At 38.7% G+C, this 24,860-nt stretch overlaps 1 protein-coding gene and 1 long non-coding RNA gene across 4 annotated transcripts in view; one reads left to right on the top strand and one right to left on the bottom strand.

Moving 5' to 3' along the window:
• LOC114476649 (uncharacterized) overlaps positions 1 to 24,860 on the bottom strand; it is a 319,238-nt gene that overhangs the window by 173,848 nt on the left and 120,530 nt on the right. The window lies entirely within an intron of this gene.
• thada (THADA armadillo repeat containing) overlaps positions 1 to 24,860 on the top strand; it is a 208,496-nt gene that overhangs the window by 66,561 nt on the left and 117,075 nt on the right. For all 3 annotated transcript variants that reach the window (XM_028468449.1, XM_028468451.1, XM_028468452.1), the window contains 4 exons: positions 5,031 to 5,163; positions 7,297 to 7,419; positions 10,613 to 10,735; positions 10,927 to 11,018. In XM_028468449.1, coding sequence (XP_028324250.1) covers positions 5,031 to 5,163; positions 7,297 to 7,419; positions 10,613 to 10,735; positions 10,927 to 11,018 — 471 coding nt within the window. The remainder of the gene's footprint in view (positions 1 to 5,030; positions 5,164 to 7,296; positions 7,420 to 10,612; positions 10,736 to 10,926; positions 11,019 to 24,860) is intronic.

Raw genomic sequence — 24,860 nt, 5'->3', positions numbered from 1 at the left:
CTATTTATTCTGTCTGTTCTCACTTTCTCTCTCTCTTTCTCTGACTCTGGACGGACTGCGCTGACTGAAAGCGGATTGCTCGCAGTTCGCTGCACACACCGACTCCGCGCACTCTCTTCCTCCTGAACACATTTGTGCCTTTATTCTGTTGCTTTTCCACCTCGGTCTTCCTTTTTCCTCTTGATTTGCCGTGTACCCGCTGTGCCAAAAGCTGCATTAGTGACTTCAGCTGGAATATAAAGCCATGGGACTGTCCCTGCTCTCAGATCTAGAACGCGCATCAACTTGACGAGCAGCTCGAGTAGCCAATAGTAACGCTTAAAACAGCTCACAAGATTGCCCTGTTGGTAGAAAGAGCTCTGTATTTCTAAAGCTCATTTTCAGAGATTCACTGTGCACTCAGAACACTGGATTACAATATGCAATACAATATAATAAGATGATGATGGATTTTTGACCAAATTAAACCAAAAAAAAAACATACAAACTGCAGCTTTAAGACCTGCCCAGTCTATACTATAAAATATCCAAATAACAGTCTATGCTATGGTAACTAGCTACTCATTACTCAATATACCTCTATTCACTCTTTTCTCAATCCAACCTACTCACCACAGTTAAAGTAGAGCCCACAAGTGCTAGTTTTTATAAAAGGGGCGGGGCTAATAGTGCTTGTTTGTGACGCTAGATGGTCCCAAAACGTCACATGATCTTGTTCTCAGCCAATAGCAAAAATCAATTGTAATAGCAGCGTTCAACCCTTAGAGGGCGGTCACTCTGACAGTTTACAACTAAATATGACAAATATAAATACTTTGGCTAAAATGTTGAGAGTTGGACCAGGATCAATCAACAGCACTGGTTGATACACAAATACATTCATCAGGAAAAAATGGTTTTGGGGTTTAGTTACTCTTTAAGGAGAGTAAAAAAGAATAGAGCCAGGTTTATTGCTCTAGCTGTTTGCTGTGATGGCTGCTACATCTTTACAACAGCTGGTGTTTTTCCACGCAGCTTCTCCTAGGACTCAGAACTATGACGTTAGCTTGGAAGTTGATTGCACTTTGTCATAAAACATACAGGGAAATTTTGTAGATGTGTATGGTTACAAAAAAAAAAAATGAAGAACTTAACAGAATCAGAATCTGTCATAGAAGCAAAGGTTAAACTTTTTTGAAAAATGTAATTGAACAGTTTTACACTTGTTTTTGTTGTTTGTGCTTGAATTACAGTTTGTTACCATTTACTTGTTCTTGCAAGTTTTAAAAAATGAAATGAATAGTATTTCATACCATTTTGTACTTATAAAGGGGAAATTTGTAATTATTGATATCACAATGTATAGAAATCAGTCTCCAGCACTTGAAGATGAGCTACTGGGCACAATTATTTCAAGTTTTTAGCTTTACTCACTTCACTTTCTTGTTCAATCTATTTTCAATAATTTCCTGTAGTTTATAATGTTTTTACATTGTTTACATATTTCACTACAATTTTTTATTAACGTGAATTTGATTATTTGTTCATATCATATTTATCCTGTTGAAACTATTTGCATATATGCGTAAAATAGTCATTAAGAGCGAGTTCACACATTTTACATGTTCTGGCCCCGCCCTCTTCATCCGCTCAGCTTCTCCTACAAATCATTTCTTTTTTTCTCTCAACAAAATGAAAGTATTTACTTCCACAAGAGCATAATATAAAAGATGTGGCTGTTTTTTTTTTTGTGTAAAGCTTGACGCAGGTGACGGCCCACATAACGGTTCCTTTGAAGCACCTAGTGTTCTTCTTCTGTGGGGAACAGGCCCCTCCTTCCCGTTGTGTGTTGTCCAATCAGAGCGTCATAGTGGTGGTTGTGTGTAGGAGGGCTGAGGCTGTGTGTGTGGATGGTATGTGGGCTGTGTGCTGGGTTACAGGGTGTTGATTATGGGGTGTTTCACCACAGCCCGTTTGATGATATGCCTCCACTCAGTTCTTTGTCTCGCTCTGTCTGCTCCTCACTATTTATCCTTCTTCTATTTTCATTCCTCAAGCTCCTCCTTTTTTATTATTATTTTATTATTTTGTTGTTGTTTTTAATTCGTTTTCCTGTTATTTCAGATTAGATCATCACTCATTCATGTTCCAAATGTAAAGGGTCAAGGTTCCCATAGTAGGAGTGTGACGATACGGCGATACATCGCAATCTTTTTTTGCGCGATCGATTATCGATATGCTGGATTTATTTATTTATTTATTTGGAATTTATTTTTTTCAAAACATTTTCTGCTTTTTCACTAAAATATGCAGGTACGTCTTCACAGAAAAGTTGTCACTATTTGTTGAAGGAACCAATATATTGTTTACTGGAACATTGCACTATAATGGTGTCACTGGTAAGAAAGACTCTATTTTTTGTTTACAGAAAGCACTATTAGATACTTATTCATTTACATTGGTATGTTGACACACTTTTTCAATTTATTGTCTTTCAGAGATATAAAATACAAATGTTATTTTTTCACTTAATGTTTTTTTTCTCTTGTTATGTCATAGATTATCGTAGATTGATTTCTGACCAATATATTGATTATCGCAGTATTGTCATATCGTGAGATAATTGTTATCGTGAGCTTTGTATCGTATCGCGAGGTACCCAGAGGTTCCCACCCCATCCCATACTGGGCACTACTCAGTGTGCCAGAATGCATTGTGGGATGAAAAGCAAGATGTCTTAAGGCACATGTCTCCAACTTAAAGCCCAGGGCCCAAATCCTTTAGAGCAGTTTTTCTCAAGTGGGGGTACGTGTACGCGATGACACTACAGGGGGTACTTGAGAGAGAGAATGTGGGAAAATAACAAATGAACACGTTAAAATATCGGGTTTTGTAATGTTTATTTTTAGTTAAAAAGCAATATATTAAATGCAATATGTTATTTTATTTGTTCGTTTACCTGATCAGATGTTGAATGTTGACATAAATTACGTATTGGACAGTCATCAAGTCAGTTAAATCAGAAATACAGGGGGTACTTGAGAGAGAGAAAGTGGAAAATTAACAAACAAAAAAAATTGAGGTTTGTTTGTTTTGTTTTTTTAGTGTCATTATGCTCTATTCTTTTTTTATTTGTTTTTTTTATCATAGAATTTTGAACAAAAATATTGAAGTTGGACAAAGGGGGTACTTGGATTGATAGACAATAGAATGGGGGTACTTGGGCCAAAAAAGTTTGAGAACCACTGCTTTAGAGTATCTGATGTGTCTCGTATCAGAACGTAAAAATTAATCATTGTATAAATTACATAATAATTCAGATGTAGATTTCTCAGTCCCTCCAAACACACAAAATCAATGAGACGTCATAATATTTGCAGGGCACACAGTTTTGCCCTGATTATATCACATGATGGCAGTCATTTTTAATCTCAAATTTTCCGAAATTGGTCACAAAATCAATGAAATGTAAATGGACTTGATTTTATATAGCGCTTTATCACCACACTGAAGCAGTCTCAAAGCGCTTTACATATCAGCTCATTCACCCAATCACTCTAACATTCACACACCAGTGGGACAGGACTGCCATGCAAGGCGCTAGTCGACCACTGGGAGCAACTTAGGGTTCAGTGTCTTGCCCAAGGACACTTCGACACATAGTCAGGTACTGGGATCGAACCCCCAACCTCTCGATCAGAAGACGACCCACTACCACCTGAGCCACGGTCGCCTGTAGATGTAGTTCCCGCAGGGACTGATATCTACATTTACTGCTTGGATATTGTTGGTGCTTTATATACATTATTTACATATCATTTATACGTGGAAGTGCAAACTAGGGCACAATAATGTTGAAATTTCTTGTTTTCCCGTACCGATAATCTGTGGCAAAGCTTTGGTTAGCAGGTGATAAATACAGCTGTTTAATATTTTCGTACAGTTTTTCTTGGAGCTCACTGGTCATGTGTGAGTGTCAGTGAGGACATGAAGCACACATTGTTGTTGGCAGTGTTCATTTTGTTGACTAAATATGTTCGTCATTATTTTTGTCACTAACATATTTTTGCGGAAGAAAACGAAACGAAAACTGAAAAAAGATGATTGAGACTAAAACTAAATTGATTGAGAATCTAATCAGAAGACGGGAGAGATGTAGCCTGTAATCCATCCTAATCTCCTTGTATTATTCATACAGGCCATTAGTGTGGAAGCGCTCACAGCGTTTGAGTTCTGGTGGCGGGACAAACACGTGCAGAGTAACCAATCAAACGATGAGCGGATCTGACGATAATAGCGTGACAAGCGTAATTCTTTTTCCCTAAACGGGTCCAGCAGATGAAAACAGCGTGTGGTACGGTACAGACTTACAGTTTTAAAACCTCTTCTTGTTGTGGTTTCAACAATATATTCAGGTGTTTATAAACAGAGCAAAGCACAGCTTTAAAGGTCTTCTCCGTGTCGGCCGCCATGTTTGTTTTGATACTACTTGGCGCACAGGATATGATGTTTTTCCTGTTCAGCTCTCATTGGCTCGACCAACTCGACCAAGGAAGTGAGCAGAATCAGCTGCATAAAAAACAAATAGTGCAAATGTCAACGATCATAAACGAAGCCACACCCACTTCCTTACTTTTTGTTAGAAAGTGGGTGTGGATTCATTTATGATCTTTGACATTTGCACTATTTGTTTTGTATAAATTGAGTGTCAAACGAATACTTATTGCACATTTTTGTTTGCATGACAGCCTGTGTTATTCAGCGCTGCTTTTGTATTGAAATTAAATTTGTGTTTTATATAGTACATATACACATAAATTACAGTAGGTTTAGATTGTTTCCTATACCAGCTGTAAAAAATGTCTAGTAAACCTGTTATTGATTTAGACCAGTGGTTCCCAAAAGGTGTGCCGTGGCACACTGGTATGCCATGAGGCAAGTCCAGGTTAATAAGAATGTTCTCAGCATCACTGACTTCCTGTCATGCACCATGTAAATATAGCTAAGTTTTGTAGAGCAACTAATTGTGTGTGTGTGCGTGGGTGTGTTAGGAGTGGCAGTCTGACCCTGCAGCAGCTCCCGGCCCGCTGGCTGTCTGAGGTTCTGGAGGAGGTGAAATCCAGCGATCCGTCCTCTAAGCTGTGTGCCACACGGCGCAGCGCTGGAATTCCTTTCTACATTCAGGTTCTTACCACAACAACACAACTGATGGATACACATGTTTGTAGCAACTGTGCAAAAACACTTGTAGGTCTAGATCAGTGGTTCTTAACCTTTTCAGCCCATGACCCCCAAAATAAAGGTTCCAGAAACTGGCAACTAGAGGTCGACCAATATGGGATTTTCAAAGGCCGATACTGATTTAAAAAAAATAAATAAATCAGCCGATGTCTGATATCTAAGGCCGATTTTGGAAGCTGATATTTGAGGCCGATATACTTTTTTTTTTTTTTTAAAGCACATTGATTATGAAAGACAATTGAAACACTCATATGATATAAATGTATATATTAGAAATCTAATTAAATACACCAATAGAACTCTTAAATGTTATTGAAGTTTAAATATCCCCGTACACAACCAAGTAAAACAAAAAGTACAGGATGGGTAAGTAACAGCAAAGCACAACAACAATATGCAATGTACAAGTAGTGGATTTAAACTAAATACCACAACATAAACACACACAGGCATTTAAAACTTTGTTTTTATTACAATTCAAAGCAAACAAGATATTTAATGCCAAGAAAGTGCCTTAACACTGCCAAACGTGGCAGATAGTAATTCATAAAACTGTTCAATTAAGAGAAACTCTGTATTTGGTGATTTTAAAGACTTCTCAGTGTGTTTATTATAAAGACAACATGGTGTAATTTAAACAGTATAAAAGTGTGCAAAAAACAGATCAAAGCACAAGTTTAATACATTTTACACAGTATGCTATAAAACCTTTGAAGCAAATAAGTGCATGCTTACAAAATGTTCCAAATGTGTTCCGTCATAATTTTCGGGTCCCGTCCGTCCGGTCTAAACAGCGAATGGTCAAACAAACATGGAAGTAAACGTAAAGTCCAAAATGACGCATGCACACACTCAGGCTCTGTGCAAGCTGTTCATTAGGTTTCTGGTCCAACAAACATCGTGTCAGGGAGAAATTCGCTCCACAAACACACGCACACGCAGACCCTTCTTGCATTATAGATAGATAGATAGATAGATAGATAGATATAGATTGATAGACTATCTGTGGTCAATATTGAGCTGTTAATTATTTTATGAAGCCAAACTATTTCTACTTTGCTATACTGTTATAACCTACCTAACCACTGTAGCCTGATGGATGGATGAACAAATCAAATTCAGACCTTATCAATAAATTGGATATCTTGTAGGCTATACTGCATGATCTAAATATAGTATTATTTGATACACTTTTAAAGTTTCATTACATTTTGGGTCTGAAATCCAACCTTCTGATGGGATCAGTTTAATCCATATTTTTGTGGATCAATGTAATCCCAATCCTACTAAAAAGTTCTGAAATACCCAAACTGAAGATTTGATCCAGATCAAACCAAAGATTGGATTACGTGATCTAATCCGATTATGAAAATCAGTTTGTGTTGTTTTTTTTTTAACATTTTTAGGATTTGATCCAATCCGTTATCCAGAATCTGATCTGATTATTTTTGATAAACCGGTCCCTGGTGCTAGACTGTGTGAGTGGAATGAGTATGTGGGGTCTTTGCAGCGTGGCGAGTATGTTACAGGGGTCACAGGTCACTACTCTGTCTGGGTGGACAGGACTATGTGTAGATGGAATGCCCCTGATATATGAATATTTGAAAGTTCACCAATGATGAGAGAAAATATTTTTTAGATTTTTCACACTGATCCAGAATCATCATATTGATCCGGATTCCCTCCAAAACTTAATGGAATTTTCCAGGGCATTAGGTCTTTCATTACTTAAAATTCTGTCAAAAACTGGTCTTTTCAGTCAATCCTGGTAACAGACAAACTAATGATTAAATGCCAGTGAAAATATGAAATAGTTGAAATTGCAGTTTGTGTGTCAGTTTTTTACTCCAACACAAACATTAACTTAAGCTTTAGAAAAGTTTTGCGCATTGCATTGTGAGATTTGGAGTCCAGTAGAAGAATTTAAAGAGTGTTTTTACTTGTGTGCAGTTTTGCTTTCCTGGCAGCCAAGGTTTAGCTTACATGAGAAAAATGACAACAATGTGCCCTTTGTGAGCATGAGGACAATAAACAGGTGATTGATTGTTGATGTCTGCGCTCCATCTCTTTCTACAGGCTCTCCTTTCCTCAGAGCCAATGTCAGCCAGCTGCAGTCTGTTGAAGATGACCATGAAGGAGCTGATGGCTTTGGCCATGCCCTCAGCTGAGAGGACCTCCAACAGCTCCTCTGTACCTCAGGTTTGATCACGTGCCTCCTACTCACTTCCTTTGTGCCATAATCCTTTTTCAATGGCTACATTTACATGAGAGCTTTGATTCCCCTTTAATTCAAAATTCAATCCAAATCAGATGGCTGTTTTTTCCCATTTGAATTCTGAATTAAAGGGGACATATCATGAAAAATCCACTTTTGCAGTCTTTTTGAACACAAATGAGGTAATTTGTGTCCACACGAAACACAAAATGTGTAATAAATCCATCCAGTCCTTTGTTTGTGGTCTGTGTAAGTCTTACAACATATAGAAAAGTGTTGCGTTTCAAATGTTCTACATTTGTGACATCACAAGTGAAATCGGGAAAGAAAATACCCTCCCCTCCACTGGTATCTCCACCCATGGACTCCACCCCCAACCTGAAGTTTTGCGAAAGTCCGCCATTGTTTTTCTCGCTAGCAAAGGAGTAATGGCTGCCTGTAAAATAAAATAGACCTTTTTCACAACTTCCGTATTTTGTACCAGAAATACACAATCATTGCCGAAACCTACTTCCTGTTGCGGTCAGGGCAATGGGTAATCAGCAGTAGCGTACTGGGCAGTTCTTGTAATGCCCAAAAGCAGCCTCATCTATCATTCCAATCCTTCCCTGTTAACGGTGAGGCTATACGAATATGGGTTCAGGCTTTTCGGCGAGATGAAGGAGCACTGTTTACCATTAAAAAGGGGAAATTCAGGGGAAGTGGGCGGACCCGCACGGACCGAACAGAACTTCAGCCACGGAGGAGCTCATCCTGTAGAACTCCGTCACTGGTAAGTTTTATTTCACCCTGTTGTTAGTCTACCACAATATTTCCTCATCAATATTATGAACGTTACATCTAACGTGGTGCAGGCTAGCCAGTTAGCCCCTGGTAATCTAGGAAACAACAACAATCCTGAAAGCAGCAGCAATAATATTGAATTGACTTGTATTCAGAACTTCCATTTTTGTTACACGATGGCCTTGTAATAATGTTACTGAAATATATGCTAACAACGTTTCTTGCACATTTCAGAGTTGTTGATGTGGATTTGGAGCCAATGTTTTATCTGTAGGTCATCTCGTCTAAGAACGAATATTGTTTTAAAACGTCCATGCAGGAAAAAAGGAGGAAGATGTTAACACAGATGTTCTTCCATGGAGCAGTCAGAGACACGGTTCATGGACCAGGACCCCGTTCATGGTCCATAACCTCCAGTTCATGATGAACTCCACAACACTGGTTGGACTGGTGTTGATTCTGGAGCAGATAGAGGCAGACTTTGGCCCTTTGTAATAGAAAAAACAGAATCTTTTTTTAAATAAATGTTTGTATATAATGAGTTGCTTTGTAAATCTATTTTTACTTTGTGTAAATAGTTATTTATTCTGTATTCTACAAGGACTTTGTTCATTGTTTAATGCCTACTTGTAAGCACACACATTTATTTTTTTCAGATAATTTAATTGCTCTTTACATCCACACATTCTGAGTTTCAAACATCAACATTTGTTGTTTTTTGCCCCAAGATAAAAAGCATTACCTGCCCTGCTGCAGCACATACTATTAGGTTTGTGTTAAGGAGTGGGACATTTAAATAGAATAATGCAAGTAAGATTTCCTCAAATCAAACAATTTATTGAAAGAAATCAAACAGCTACAGTGGGTATAAAGCAAGTGTAAGGTGTCATGTGTCATTGATCATTAATAACAGCACTAACACAAGTTGAACAGCATAATGAAGAGGACACACAAACATTTATTTAGATACAACAGCATCCCTTCAGTCACACACAGTAGTTCCTCGGTCCAAATATAGACGGATGGAATGACATCGGGACGCATGTAAGTTTGACACAAACTGCAGAGACAGTCGGCCTTAACTCATTCAGTGCCAGGCACTCTGAGATTTTCTATCCCCCCTCAGTGCCAGCCGTTTTTGAGCATTTTGACTGATTTTTTAAAGATTAGATTTTTTAAAAAATGTTTCTGGCTTGTTTCATTCTTTGTAATCAGCTGTTGAATAGAGCAAGTTTTACACAAATCTTCAGTTTCAGAGCAAAAAGCTGAGAAAAAAGCCTTCTTGTCAGTGACTTTAAAGCTTTTTTTTTTGCTTTAGTGACAACTCTAACATCTGAACATCGTTTCCTTATATAAAACAAAAAAAAAAAACACACAGACCAGGCTTTTGATGGCAAAATTATTATTATTTAACTATCTGGGTCAGAGTTGAATGTATTTCTTACTGTATTTTGGCGTTCCTCCAACTCCCTGCACTACAGTAAAACACATGGCTATTGTGATTGAGTCAGACAAACACTGTTTCATGATGTGTGTGCGCCATGTGGCACGCACATCAATGTCCTTACTACAAAACTGCTCCTTGATAGTGATGTGGCCCGGATTACACCATCTATCATTCACACAGCCAGATCCCCTCCTTTCCGCTTACAGCGCTCCGCCGTCCTGTCAGCGCGTAAAAGTTGGAAGCCATCCAATTCCACGACTGACGGCTTGCCTTACGGAAGTCCTTCTCATGCTGGGTTAGCGCCACTAGCTCGTTCATCTTATTGGAGATAGATGTAACATTCCCCATGATGACGGACGTGAGGACAGGCTGATCTTCTCCTCCGTGCTCGTCGTTTCCTCCTCAGTTCACTGGGGATGTCGGATCTCGCTGCATAGGCTGGTGTAGCATTAGCACGGAGGGCTAACAGCTGATCACGAGCGTAAACATAGGGGCTGTGAATTATGTCCATGGTAGGAGGTGTCAGGATTGTCAGGAGGAGGAGTTTTCTGTCAGGTACTGGGGAAAATCCAAGTCATTTGGAGCTGCATTTTTACAAAATGTGGAATAACAAGGGAGGGAGGAAACACAACTGTTTAAACTTTGACATTTTATCACTGAAGCAAAACCATTAGAAAGTGATTTTTTATCATACCTCCCCTTTAAAAAACATCATGTAACTGTGGCCAACGGCACCAATTATTCACAGGGTTGTTAAACCTACAATGATCATACTAAAAACGTCTGAGGGTGCTAATTGTTATTGTACTAGCAATACATTGAGCTGGGGAACTTACTTGACTGTTATAATGTATATGTAACTACATGTCTAGTTTTTTTTAAATAGGCTAAGGTTGTCACAAAATAACCTTCTAACCCTCACTTATTTTCCTGTTGTCCCACCACAGGTCCATGCGTTAAACATCCTCAGGGCTCTGTACAGGGACACCCGCCTGGGAGAAAACATCATTCCCTTTGTGTCCGATGGAATGCAGGCGGCTGTTCTGGGCTTCACCTCTCCAGTCTGGGCTGTGAGTCTATTCTTAATGTGTTTTATTAGAGCAGAGACATGAATGAAAGAATCAAACTGTTATATTAACATCTGTACAGTCTATCAAAGCTGTTTTCACCAGCAGGGGCTTGTTTTGTCCCACAGATAATGTTCTTCATCCTCTCTCTGATGTTCATAATGACTTCCTCTCCTCTTTGGTTTGTCGTCCAGGTGCGAAACTCCTCCACTCTTCTCTTCAGCACTCTGATCACCAGAATCTTTGGAGTGAAGAAAGGCAAAGATGAGCATTCCAAAAAGAACAGGTTAGTTTCACTGAGCTTTAAAGTCCAGGTGATTAATGCAGAAAGATCTGCTTTAGTCAAATAATTGAAATACTCCAAACAAAAACATAAAGCAGGCAGGAATCTGAACACCTGGGGGCGCTGTTGGATTACTGTGGTAGCTTTTAAAGTCTGAGCTCCTCATATTGTTATTATACAGGAGGAAGCAGCCTTCCTTTTCTATCAAACATGTGGGAATGACACCAAAGAAACACAATTCCTCTAATAACAATTGATTGTTTCAGCGTTTCCAGGTGTGCTGATAACAAAACTACATCTTTTTTTTCCAAAAGAAATGTAATTGCTTCATTCAAGGTTGGAACTAATGTAATTGACGTGCTCTGATAATAATTATGTTGATTATTCTCTGAACCTTGAAATGTATAGAGCAATAAAGCTAAATTCCCTTTTATAACTTGATTAGTAATAAATTGTACAATCAAACAAAGTAAGATGCATTCAAGAAACTAAGAATATATTTTTTTAACAATTATAGCCCATTTTTGCTCATTTTTACCCTTTTTCTGCAACTACACCAAACTTCCTCCTTTTAATGCATTTTTGCTACATTAATACGATTTCCGCCACTTCATCAAATTTCAAAGCCTTTTCTGCACATTTTTCCCACTTTCAAGACATTTTCAGCACTTTCCACCACTTTTCCACCTAATGTCACATATGTTGACCCATTATTGTCACTTTTAACCTTTTTTCACCATATTTCATGCATATTTTTTTCCAATATAACCACATTCACTATTTGTAATGGTCATTATCTGCCAGTTTAAACTAATTGTTACCACTTTTTACATTACATTAGTCTGTTTCATATAGATATTAATGTTCAATTTCCAGTAAATTAGCAATTTATTCATGTTTTAAACTTGCATGAAAAAGTAAATGGTTACTAACTAATTCAAGCACCAATGGCCAAAACACGCAGTATGTTTATCAAACTGTCAAAGTACATTTTTCAAAAAACTTTTGTTTCTGCAACAGATTCTGATTCTGTTAAAGCAGAACTAAGTAACTTTTTCACCTTAATAAATCCTTCTCATAGTCCCTGTGAGGGTACTACAAGTATTTATGGGGTGATTGGGGTCTTTCATCCCCCCCTGCTGTGTCTGGGCAGAAAACAGCGCTTGCAACTTTCCCTACCTCCGACCCGGTGGCAAGACGTACTGCTTTACGGCAGCACAATACAAACTAATGCTAGATTATGACCAGCCCTGTGGCTGCACACGGTTGTCTACAAATTCACTTTTCTCAAACTTATATCAGGGCGTAGCCAACAAAAAAAAAAGGCAGAGAAGACCTTTGTCCAAGGAACGGAGCAACTTCATACAGTGACAGCTCAGCAGCAGTCACGTACCTTCGTCGCGGCAATAGGCATGCACACACACAAGCAACCCAGTGCTCCATCAGGCAGCACACACACAAATATCCATCCATTCATTTTCAGAGCTGCTTTGTCAGCACACAAACTAACACGTCACACACATTTCCACACTTCCTTCCGTATTACTCCCACATCATTCATTTATTTTACTTGTCTCTCTTCCTCCTACTGGTCACATGGGACTATATGTGTGAAAGCACCCTCAATGTCACTGTTGTATTAGGGTTTTTCAGTGATCGGTTGCTACTCTCTTGGGAGAGCAAAGGTGTGCATGTAGCTGTGGGGTGGGGCAGGAGGTGAGGGTGAGGAGTGTTTTAATACAGTGTTTAGAGGGAGCACTACGCGCAAGTTACTTAGTTCTGCTTTAAGTTCTTAAAATATTTATTTAAAAAAAGTAAAAACCTACATTTATAAAAGTGGCCAGTATGTTTTATGAAAATAAAGTCTAATCAACTTCCAGCTAAAATGCATTAAGGAGTGAGGTAGTGTAACAAGGTCTGATGGTGTGTTCACTCACACCTAGTGACCAGGCATTTACGTGCAATGCATATGTGATGCGATATTGCGATAATCGTACTGTAAAATATCACAATATATCACCAATTTGATTTATTCTTACACCCTTAAAGGTCCAGTGTTGTGCTATTTTTCACCCATCTCATTTGTTCTAAGGACCCCAACAACATAGTATTTGAGGTTTATTTTCCCAAACTTGCCTGTTTTCTGAAGTTTTAGCCTCTGAAAAGTCACTATCAAAATGCTCCTTCATGCCTTCATCATATGCATGAGTGGGTGATAACACACACGCTGCTTCAGCAATCAATCATTAACAGTCTTCCTTCTCCTCCTCACCTCTTATGACCACAGGAATAGTCAATTTAAGACAATAGTCCATAGTCCATTAATCGCTGCGTTGCATTGTGTCACAAACTCATCAGATCATCCCAAGAAGGCGATAAGAGCCGGCATAACGGCTACTAAAAGTGGAACTGATTATGAGCGGTCTTCGGTTTATCTATATAATGAACTTAAAGTTAGGAGTTTCCACCTTATGACTTAGTATTGGGGGGAAAATCCAACTTGTCTGTTTAAAGCTGACTTTTTACAAAATGTGGAATAACAAAGGAGAGAGGAAAAAGAACTTTTTCAACTTTGGCCCTCTGAATGAGGCTAAAGGAATATATATCACTGTAGAAAACCATTAGAAAGTTAATTTTTCATAATACTGCCCCTTTAATATTGTCACAATATGGTGATTAGCACCCCAAGTGATTGGCTGATATGGTCCCAAAACATGCATGTGAGGTATTTCTGTCACATTGGGGATTCATTTCAGATTAAAAAAAAACAAACAAAAACAGTTCAGATTCAGATGTTTTTATTCCACCACATCGCTGTTATTAAGTATTATTTAATAAATCCACCTCGATGACCTTTGGCTAAGCATGAGCGAGGCTTTGATGACCTCTTTCCTCATAACTGTTTCTTTCATTCATCAGTATTACACAGAATTCTCTGGTGCTTTAGTCACAAGACAACCACAGCTGTGCCTTCAGGCTTCCACCAATAACTCCTACAGACGTAAAGATAAGGAAGTGTGGTATAAGGCACTAAGTAAAGCTGCTTCATTACATGAGATGTGACAGGAAGTGTAAAGTGAATCCTGGTTAGTGGGCAGTAAAAGTCATGTGTTGTTGTGAGTGAGCTAGTTTCACAGAGGAAGATAAAGTCTGCTCTGTATCTGTCCTGATAAAGATGCTCCACAGGCTTAGACTAGACCCTTAACAAGTGGAACAATGTTTGTGGACAAATATAACCTCCAAGGAGCCAAAGCACTGTCCTCAGAACTCTGTCTATATGTGACCTATATATGTCTGTACAGTATGTCTTCTCATGCAGCTTATCCTTATATCACTCTAGTCCAGGGGTGCCAGACTCCTTGTTGTTACCGGAAGAAAAAGCGGACATAATGTTCTCCGTGCGTCTAGTTGGCTAAACACGTGACTTGATCTTTATTAAAAAAAAAAAAAAAAAAAAACTTTATTAGGAGAGTGACAGCAATTAGTCAACATCATGTCATGTTCAAAGCCTGCAGTGAAGAGAAAGGTTGGTGATGAGCACAGACTATTTCTTCCCTCAAGCCAAATGTAGCTCAGCTATGTGAGAGGAAGCGCTGCCAGGTCTCTGGCAGCAGGAAGTAGGCAAGAGAAGCCATGTTCAGAAGAAATGTTCATGTTCATCAATGTTGCATTCATGTTCAGGGCAGTTCATGTTCAGAAGAAATGAAAGAATTGTTAGTAATGACATTATGAAGATTCAATTTTTTTTTTACCGAAGTTGTTTGTGGAATACCTGAAATTAAAGCTGGGATTGGCGACTTTCTCCAGATACACTTTTTAAGTTTTGGGTTGAAATTGTCTCTATGTCCTGACAGAAATTAAGATCTTATGTGCTCTGAAAAAGGAACGAAGAAAATCCATCATCTGTAGCAGCTGTAAATCTGTAATAACTTAACGAACCGTTTCTTTTTTTAACCAATCACGTCTTCCTGCTCGTTCTCAATCCCTCGCATGTACGAGCTCACACTGAAAGCGTGTCACCACTGACAGAGTTAAAACAGAGTTTTTGGTCACGTTTTTAACATATACTGTATGATGGTAAAGTTTAGTGTTTACTTACTGCTGAATGAGACATGAGACAACAACGTTTCTACACAATACAAGTGATGAGCTGAGCTCCTCTCCTGCAGCAGCTGTGAGCATGCATGTGAGTGAGACGGAGCACAGGGGGGAGGGGGGTAAAGGCGGAGCCGTCGAGGAGGCTATATTCAAAATCATGCTAGCTTTCAAAAATTGCCTACCCTGCCTTTAAAGAACTGTTAGTACTGACGTTTATGAAGATTTCCTTTTTTTTTTTTTGTGGAATACCTGATACCCAGCCTCACCCAGACTCTGCCTACTGTGGCCCCCAGGTAATTTGAGTTTGAGCCCCCTGCTCTAGTCTCTTCTAGTCTGACTAGTCTGGTCACTGTCGTTAGTTCATGTGTTTAAGAGTCTGTGTTCATTATCACTGGGAAATACAAAGTTAGGAGACAAAATAATTAGCTTTTTTGGAAGGCCTGAACAGTTTCCTATAAACCGGTGGTCTTTCTTTTATTTCTGAATCCAAGTTCTCCCTTTTGTCCAACTAACTCATTTTATTCAGAATTCTGTGAAAAAAAACACTATAAAGCATCACTATAGATGAATGAGTGATAACACACATTTTAAAGACCCTCATTTTGTTGTTTATCTGTTTTTTTTTTTTATTATTCAGTATATTTTTCTCTTATTTTGTGTGTTTTTGCAGTGATTGTTTCTTATGTCGTTTTGTATGTTACTCTGTTATTTTTGTATACAGTAGTCCCTCGCTATATCGCGGTTCACCTTTCGCGGCCTCGGTGTTTAGCTGATTTTTTTTTACAGTACAATTTTGGATGCATTTTTTTTACATCGTATGAACGCTCATTGTATTCTGCGTCCTGATTGGCTAATGCTGCGTTCACCCACCAGTGACACATCCAACTGGGTGAGTTTCACTGCCTGCTGAAGCGAGAAGCTGCGCTCCTTTTTCTCCTCTCATAAACATAAACCACCAGTGAAAAAAGCCGGTGTGATTAGCGGCTAATGCTATCCTAGCTCAGTGCTACAGAGAGAACTTTTACCTGCTACTACCACCTCCTCACTGATTCTCCTCCACGCCTAATCCTTCCTAGTCTGGTCCTGGTTATAAAGAACGTGTCATACAGCTCCAGGTGGTCACACACAACTTCTACTCCATGGTTGAATGGGTGAAGAGACCGGTGTCTGTGTTAACGGCCTGACGTCATCGTCAACAAAGACTCTCTGCATCAATGTCTGATCACTAGCAGTGTGACTCTGAAGTGCTGTATGTTTGAAAACAGGTTTATGTTTTAAAATCTATGAAGGTTTGAACTTTGAGAGTGTTTAAACAAGAGAGAAATGTTCATTCCTGTCTGAGAAAAGTGTATAAAGTGTGTGGTGAGGGGTTTAAAACATGTATAATAATTGTAAAAAATAAAGCTGACTACTTCACGGATTTCACCTATTGCAGGTTATTTTTAGAACGTATCCCCTGAGATGAGCGAGGGACTACTGTATTTGATAATGATCTTGTGTATTTTTCACTCATTTAATTTTGTCGTCACTTTGTGTGTTGCTGGTAATGGTACGTATTTTTCTTTCTTTTTAGTGTCATTTTGTTGTTGTTTGTCAGTTATTTTTATTATTCAGTATATTTTTCTCTTAATTGATCTGTTTTTGTTGTTGTTTGGAGTTTCTGATCATATTTAGCATGAATTTTAACTAAACGTAAACATTGTAAAACCCCATCTTTTTTAATGCTTTCGTTTATTTTCTTCTCTCTCTCAAGTACCCCCGTAGTGCCATTGTGCACCCCTAGGGCTATACGTACCCCCATTTGAGAAACATTGCAATAAACCATCAAGCATGTGTACATACAGTAGAATACAAGCTCCTGACTCATTCTCTGCCTCAATGCTTTAGAAACAAAAGGCACACTAACGTACTATCCACCACAAACTCACTGAGTATATGTTGTCTACTATATGCTGTCATTATAAATAGGATGATGAGCGTAATCACTGAAGTATACTTCCAAGTTTCCCGAGATACATTTGTAACCTCGAAGGACAACAACCTGAATAAATAAATACTTCTCGGGGTTCTTGCCAGCACTGTTGAGCATAGGAGCCCTAACATTGTAATTTGGCTCCCCTCCAATGGCGCCCCCTACCTTCAGTTTTCAACAATGTAGGTGGTATTTTCTGTAGTTTTTTCATTTTTTTTAATTGGTACCGTCATAATCATTTTTGCACATTTGGACACAAAAGGGAGTTCCAGGCGTGCACGGGTTGTTTAAACTTTCTTTCTAATCTGCATAACCGAGAAACGCATTCATCAGCTGCACCGTCTATTTAATACAGGCGATTTGCTCCCAAGGACCCCTGCCGCCACTTAGCATTCCTCAATGTTGCCCGTGTGATCCTCCGCTTGGTAACAATAATCACCGTCCAATATTAACAGAGTAGCTTCAACCGAGACATAGCGTTTAGGCAAAGTAAGGCAAGTTTATTTGTATATTGCGTTTCATACACAAGGCAACTCAATGTGCTTTACGCGATCAAAAAGTACAACAGAAAACATTCAACAGCTTAAAATCAATAAGAACATTTCAAATCATCAGTAAAATCATTTAAAATCATCAACAAACACATTACATCAACTACATGACCAGCTGTAGATGTTTGATGCTCTTTTGGGGGATTCCTGTCAGAAGACCATTACAATAGTCCAGTCTGCTGGAGATAAAAGCATGGACCAGTTTCTCCTGATCTTTCTGAGTCATTAAACCTTTCACTCTGGAGATGTTCTTTAGGTGGTAGAAGATGTTTTTGTGATAGATTTGATCTGATGCTGAATGTAAGATCTGAGTCAATCAGAACATCAAGGTTTTTGACTTGGTCTTTAGCTTTTAAAGATGGAGACTCAGATACTCACTGATAGCAGTCCTTTTTTCCTTGTTACCAAAGACAATCACCTCCATCTTGTCATGATTTAGTTGAAGGAAGTTTTCACTCATCCAGCAATTTACCTTTTCTAAGCAGTCACACATGTTTAGCATCATGTGAAGCTGCTCCTCATGTTTATAACTCGCCATGGATCATTCTACATGTGCGCGCACGGTTGTGAATAATGTCTGGTTGAAACGGGTTAGGGCTTAAAGAAACATCGGCTTTGTTCTGGTCGGACAGTGTTAGGCCGTGTTCTCTCAGGTCAGGTTTTCTTTTTTAAAGCTCTTCTGTGCACTTGTCCTCCGTGTGTGTGTTCGAATATTACTGCAGGTCCCACATTATACCTCATTTAAATCTGTGAAGCGCATCTTGGAATCAGTCTCATGAATTAAATGTTATTTCTTGTCTCTACAGTGTATGTGTGAGTATTTATTAGTGGAGGATTTACACCAAGCATTAGTTACTAACTACATTAATCATCACCAATTCATCAAATAACTTTTTGCATTAAAGTAAGGCTGGAACAAAGATAAAAACAAACAGACTTTGCTTTTCTTCACTAAACTTGGCCCTCAGAGAGTCTACGCGATCCTGCTATGCTGTGAAAAATTCCTGGTGTGAACCCTGTTTCTAAAACTAAGGACGTCCTCTAAAGGTGCTAAATAATTATTCTTGTGCATAAAAAGCAGAAAAAGAGAAGTTGAGATGAAGTGTGTTGAGCTTTGACTGGAATGCAAAGAGCACTGTGAGTGCTGCCTTCTTATTACACCGTGTATCTCAACAGTGATGCATAGAGCGAGGAGGCTCCGCTCTTGGTTTGGCTTTACGTCTGGATATGGAGTAACATCTTAAAAAATACACTGCTGATTTTCCCACAGACGGCTAGAAACTGGAGTCTCTCTAAACACAAAAACACACGCTGCTGCGGTAAATAAACCGGTTCGTGTGAGTGGGGAGATGTGTTTATGCTCCACTTTCAGTCGACCAGCAGAGCTTTGCATGCGCGCAGATATTCGAGTGGACAAGCTGTCACAATACGTTTAGTGCTTGCAGAGATCTCCACTGTAAAACCACGGCCATAACACACACCAGATGCCAAGCACACTGAGGCAACGACAAACTGCTACAGACACGATATCAGATGATGGGGAGCTTTCTGACTCTTTCTTCCAATGTCACGTTAATACATTATGGCATGGTGCCATGGTGACGGACGCAGCATAAACAAATGGGGTCCATTTACTTTACTCAATCAAGACTCCATGCACTATGAGTAAAGGAATGAGGATTTCTAAAGGATTTTACTGTGTTTTCGTTATGGATGGTGGTTGATGTTGTCACACAAAATGACTCACTAAATGCTGCACACATGATCTGTGTGTCAAATACTGGAGCTGTGAATAGGAAACGTGCATGAAGGAATCATACATTGTTGATTATTTAAATGAGTTACCAATATTTTGATCAAAAATAGTGTAAAAATTTGAATTTGCTGCTTGAAAGTTTGTTTTGATCTCTACTGTAAACACTCTTTTATTGACATTGTTGGGAAAGTTTTGTGCATTGCATTGTGGGATGTGTTTCTACTTCATTCTGCTATGATTTTCTTATTTTTGGCCCCAAAAACTCTGACAAAGTAACTTCCCCAGACATTTATGGTTCAAGCAAGATCACCCTCAAGGTTGTGCTGAAATATCAGCTCTTTGCACTCAACTTTGAGTGTGATATTGCTTTTATACAACAGTTCTACAAGAGCATTTTATTAGTTAACAGTAATAAGTGACAAGAGATGATGATTGGTTTGTTTATTTAATCATTTGGCTCCACCAACAAAAGTAGTTCCACAAGTGGAGAGCACACACACACACGCTACGTTCACATTTCAGGCAAATGCGACTCAAATCCGATCTTTTTGCCTATATACGACCTGTATCTGATCTGTTAAAGACAGTCTGAACAACACAGTTCCAACTTTAATGAACTCTACATCATTGAAGCTGCTGACATTTCTATACCACCACTGTTGACCTGTTTTCCTACTCCAAAAAAAGGCAATAAGAATGATCACTAAACCAGATTTCTATGCACCAACAAACCCTATTTTTGTAGAACTAAATTTATTGAAAATCAATGATTTTGTTGACTTTAACACATTGGTAATGATGTACAAGGCACATAATAATCTTCCTTCTCCTCACATCCAGGAGCTTTTTGAACACAGGAAAAATTATTATAACCTCAGAGGAACCGGCATTTTAAAAAAGTAAAAGCTAGAACAAATACAAAAAAAGTCGATACAAGAGGTGTTAATCTGTGGAATGACTTGAAAGATCAAATAAAGCAGTCACAACTATAATTAAAAAATATATATAAACTCAGGATGAATTAAGTAGCAACTAATGAAAAGGCTTTAATAGATTCATAACGGATTAAATGAATTAAATTATGACATTATTTAGTTTAAAAATAAAAATAACATAAAACAAAATGAAATTTATGTAAAAATAACTATTCTAAATACATGTGTATTTCTCTTCTGGTGGACACTTGGAATGTGTGTCCACCAGACACACAGAGCAGGATCATCAGGCTATTTGTAATAGTAGGGTCATCAACACATCATCAGTAGTGTAAAACTAACCTGTTTCACGACGGTCTAATCCCATACCAACCTGTCATCGTACGTGCATATGGGGTCATGTGTCACCTTAGGACCTCTTCTGCGCATGCGCGTCACTTCAGGGACGCATTTCGTTCATATTTCAAACTGAATGAAGATGCGTTTAATATGTTATATTAACGATCAAACAAAAAAAAAAAGTGTGCATTAAGACCTGCAGTGTGAACGTAGTGACAGTGTACGGTGGTGTGTAGCCCAAGATGTAACGGTAATTAACGGTATTTAGATCAGCTGTACAGCAGAGTGATATGATCCATAAGAAGTCCTAGTACGTTGTTTTATTGTTTTGTGTATTTTTGGACCTATTCTATGTATTTAGTTGGGCTCCTTATTCTTTTTAACTTCTTGAATTACAATTTTTTTTGGATTTATTTCTGGGGGCCACACTGAATCAGACCGAGGGCTGCAGGTGGCCCCCGGGCCACCTTTTGCGAGTGTCTGGTCTTGGGTCAAGTAGCGCTTTACTGTACAGCACTGCGTCCGGTGACGTAATGCTATGATGCATCAGCTCAACCTTGGAAACTTATTCTATGAAGCTTTGCACGCTCTGTTCCTGGTCACATGATGTTTGTAGGTCTGGAAGTGACAGAAAAGCAGTTTTTGGATTGTTGTGTATATAAAAACATGTAAAAAAAAATCATTTTTACCACAAATGCAGTTCATTCACAGGCTAAATTATTTGTTCAAAAACTAAAAACGTCCCAATACTACGTCATAGTAAAAGTAGTCACAGTTAAATAGTTAATAATGCACACAGTGTTTACATAATATGGAATCAGACATTTATAGAGCGTGTGTTGTTTTTTCTTGGTCTTTTCTTTTACATGTGAGGTCATAGAAGGTGAGCAATGTGTCATCAGTTTCTAAACCATGAGCATGACTCAGCGTTCCTCCCCTGAGAGAAACTTGATCCCGGTCCAGGGAGTGAGTGAGTGAGCGTCTGTCGGTCCACTCTCACTGACCCAGTAAACGTTCATCTCATCTCGTCTTGTGATTAGACAAACGGAGCCTTTGATTGGTCCTGGGGTTGAATAGTAACAATTCTGTCAGCATTAAATATAGTTTGTCCTCTTGACAGTTGTTCGTGTTAGATGATCATATTCATTTTTTGGCCGATTTCCAACATGCTATTTACGACTCATTTGGCCGATAACTATTGATTTTTTCCCCCCACTCTTAATTGCAGGGATCATTCAGTTTATGTAGTGGAGTTAACAAATATTATTATTCTGCACACGCTTTATTATGTTGGCAAACGCAAACAAAAATAAAGCTGAAAATGACAAAACATCAATAATCATTATTACTACTACTATTACTATTACTACGACTACTACTACTACGACTACTACTACTATTACTATTACGACTACTACTACGGTTACTACTATTACTACTACTAGTGTTACTACTACTACTACTGTTATGACTACTACTATTACTAATACTACTACTACCATTACTACTACTGTTACTACTACTACTGTTACTACTATTACTATTACTAATACTACTACTACCATTACTACTACTGTTACTACTACTACTATTACTACTACTACTGTTACTACTATTACTACTACTATTACTACTACTACTGTTACTATTACTACTACTACTACTGTTACTACTGTTACTACTACTACTACTATTACTACTACTACTACTACACCTTTTGTTCTATATATCATGTCATATTTATTTACAATTGTTTTTAAACTACTTAGAACAGTTCCGACCTACTGACCTTCTTACATTTAGTATTTTAGTGGTAAAACCAACATTTTTATAATATCCAATCATTCTGTGTCACAGCTGTATAAAAGGAAAGAAAAATCACTCTTTGGAAATGGGTAAATTCAGTGAGTAATTCTAGTGTCTCGTACCTCCATTGATTAACAAACACTCGTACAGTCTGCTCCACGCACACAAGATGACAGCACTTAGTCCCACCTCTCCACGGGCGATGAGGCGTCTACCGTGTCTATGCGTTGGTCATGGAAGCAAAGCCTGTTATTTTATTGGTTCATTATATTGTGGAATGGCTGCTTTCACACCGGTTTAATCCCGGACTCAGTCTGAATGGTTGGAGGATAATTTGATCACCTTGGTTTGGCTCAGTTTGTGTTCAGAGAACAGCTTCTGATCCGCTCTCAACAGCCTCTGGTGCAGTTCCATGAGCTACTGGTTACTGGAGTAGAGACTTCTCCAGACACAGAAACCTGAAGAAGATGCTCTCATGGGTCAACACTTCCTGTGTTTGATCCGCTCCGTGCACAGTTGCGTTCACAGTGCTCCTAATCGCTTGAGGCTTTAATGCTACCAGACCGACAGAAACGATCAGTGTCCTGTTTGATCTGCTCTGGACTTTGTTTGTTCACGCCGACCAAAGCAGCCTGACTATCAGAGCAAACAAATCCTAAAGCATTTTAACTGCTCTAGGATCCGTCGGTGTGAATACACCCTAAATTTCAAAAGCTACTACACTCCTGATCAAAATTTTAATATCAAACTAAAAATTTGAATAATCTACATTTTGCACTGTTGGATCTAAAGAAGGTTTTATAGGGCTCATGTTAATGTAAATCAACTTTTCTGTGCTTTAAACATGATAAAGTGCTATATGTGCTTCATACACATGCCCAAAGTGTTTTTTCATTAATTCCCTCAATCATTAGTTAGAGGGTGATTTGCTCATTTCTTACTACAGGGCGAGCCCAAACACCTCGCTACAATTTGATGACGCGTTCCCACTTTGATGACGAATTTGACTGGACACTGAGCTGGAGAAGCCACACCTCCAGGACGCTCTCTGCCGTGATTGACATGTAAACAGACACGCCCACGGTGAGCATTTCAGTGTCCTTTGCGCATGTACCGGTGAACGCCCCGCCCCCACGCTCTGTCTCGTGTTTATAAAGCAGCATGAGCTCAGCTACGGAGTGGGTGGGAGGAGGGCGCGCCGTCCTCTGGCCTTACGTCACCGTGCGGGGAGGAGGAAGTCAGTGTCCTGTCTATAGACACGCCCACTCATGGATAACGTACAAAAATATCGTCTCTACTTATTGTATATCCTTATTTAAGCTGATTATGAAGTTATCTGTGCTGTTCTACTCTGCATATTTTGATTAATGGAATTCTTAAAGTTTGTGAGAAATATAACTGAGGATAGAAACTGCACTTACACTTTGGCATTGCCTTGTTCAGAGGATAGAGAGTGTAATACTGGTAGTAGTGATGAACTAGTTTATGTAATGCTCTCCTGGGCTTGTTTTACCAATGTGTGCATCCAACCCTTCAGACTGGTGTTGGATGCAGAAAATACAAAGGATACATTGTTATCTCTTACATATGTATCGGTTTAGGACGATCAAAGCAAAGTTTACCCTGAACCCTCATGTTACTGAGCTTGGTAATACATTAAAATGTAAAAAACGAGGTTAAAACTGCAGATAAAGACATAGTGTGGGCCTCACAGATCTAGAAATCAAAAGCATTTCTTCAGAATAACTGGAAAATGTAATCACAAAGGTAGAAATTGGTGCTCACAAATTTGTAATCTATGGTCATGTGACTCGAACTTCGGAAAGGTTTTGCACATTGCCGTGTGAGATTCCTGTCAAAGAAAGCAAAGACTAAGCCAAAGCAGAAAATGTTCTTTAGGAAGAGTTTTTACTTCATTCTCACTGTGATTTCTTGTGTTTCTCCGTCAGACGAGGAAGACAGTGATTCGCTTCACGCCATTTTTGTTGTGGTTTGTTTAAATTGTTCCCTGTGATACGTCATTCCAATATGTTTCTGTGGAAGCCAAAATATCAATTTCCTTCATTGTTTGGGAAACAACATTCAATCTGTGAAAACAGCATCAGCAGTGAATGAGAATGCAGTTACAGTTTCAAATATGACAGTTAGACGACAGGCAGAAGAGATTATGTGTTAGACTTTATTGCCCAGCTTCGATTAAATAACTGGCGCGATATCTTGCAGTATTTTTACGGTCACAAATACCTTCCTCTCATCGTTACTAACTTGAACAAAACACTATTGTTTCCACTGCTGTGAACAATGATTGGGTCGTTTGGTGTCGGCCAATCGTGCACATCCTTGGGCCAGTTGTTCAAAAGGTAATCTGATTAGATTCTTGACAAAAGT

Source organism: Gouania willdenowi, chromosome 15 (genome assembly GCF_900634775.1).
Source record: "Gouania willdenowi chromosome 15, fGouWil2.1, whole genome shotgun sequence".
Lineage (NCBI taxonomy): Eukaryota > Metazoa > Chordata > Actinopteri > Blenniiformes > Gobiesocidae > Gouania > Gouania willdenowi.
Note: the sequence above shows the minus strand (reverse complement) of the source record. Positions and strands in the feature narration are given on the sequence as shown.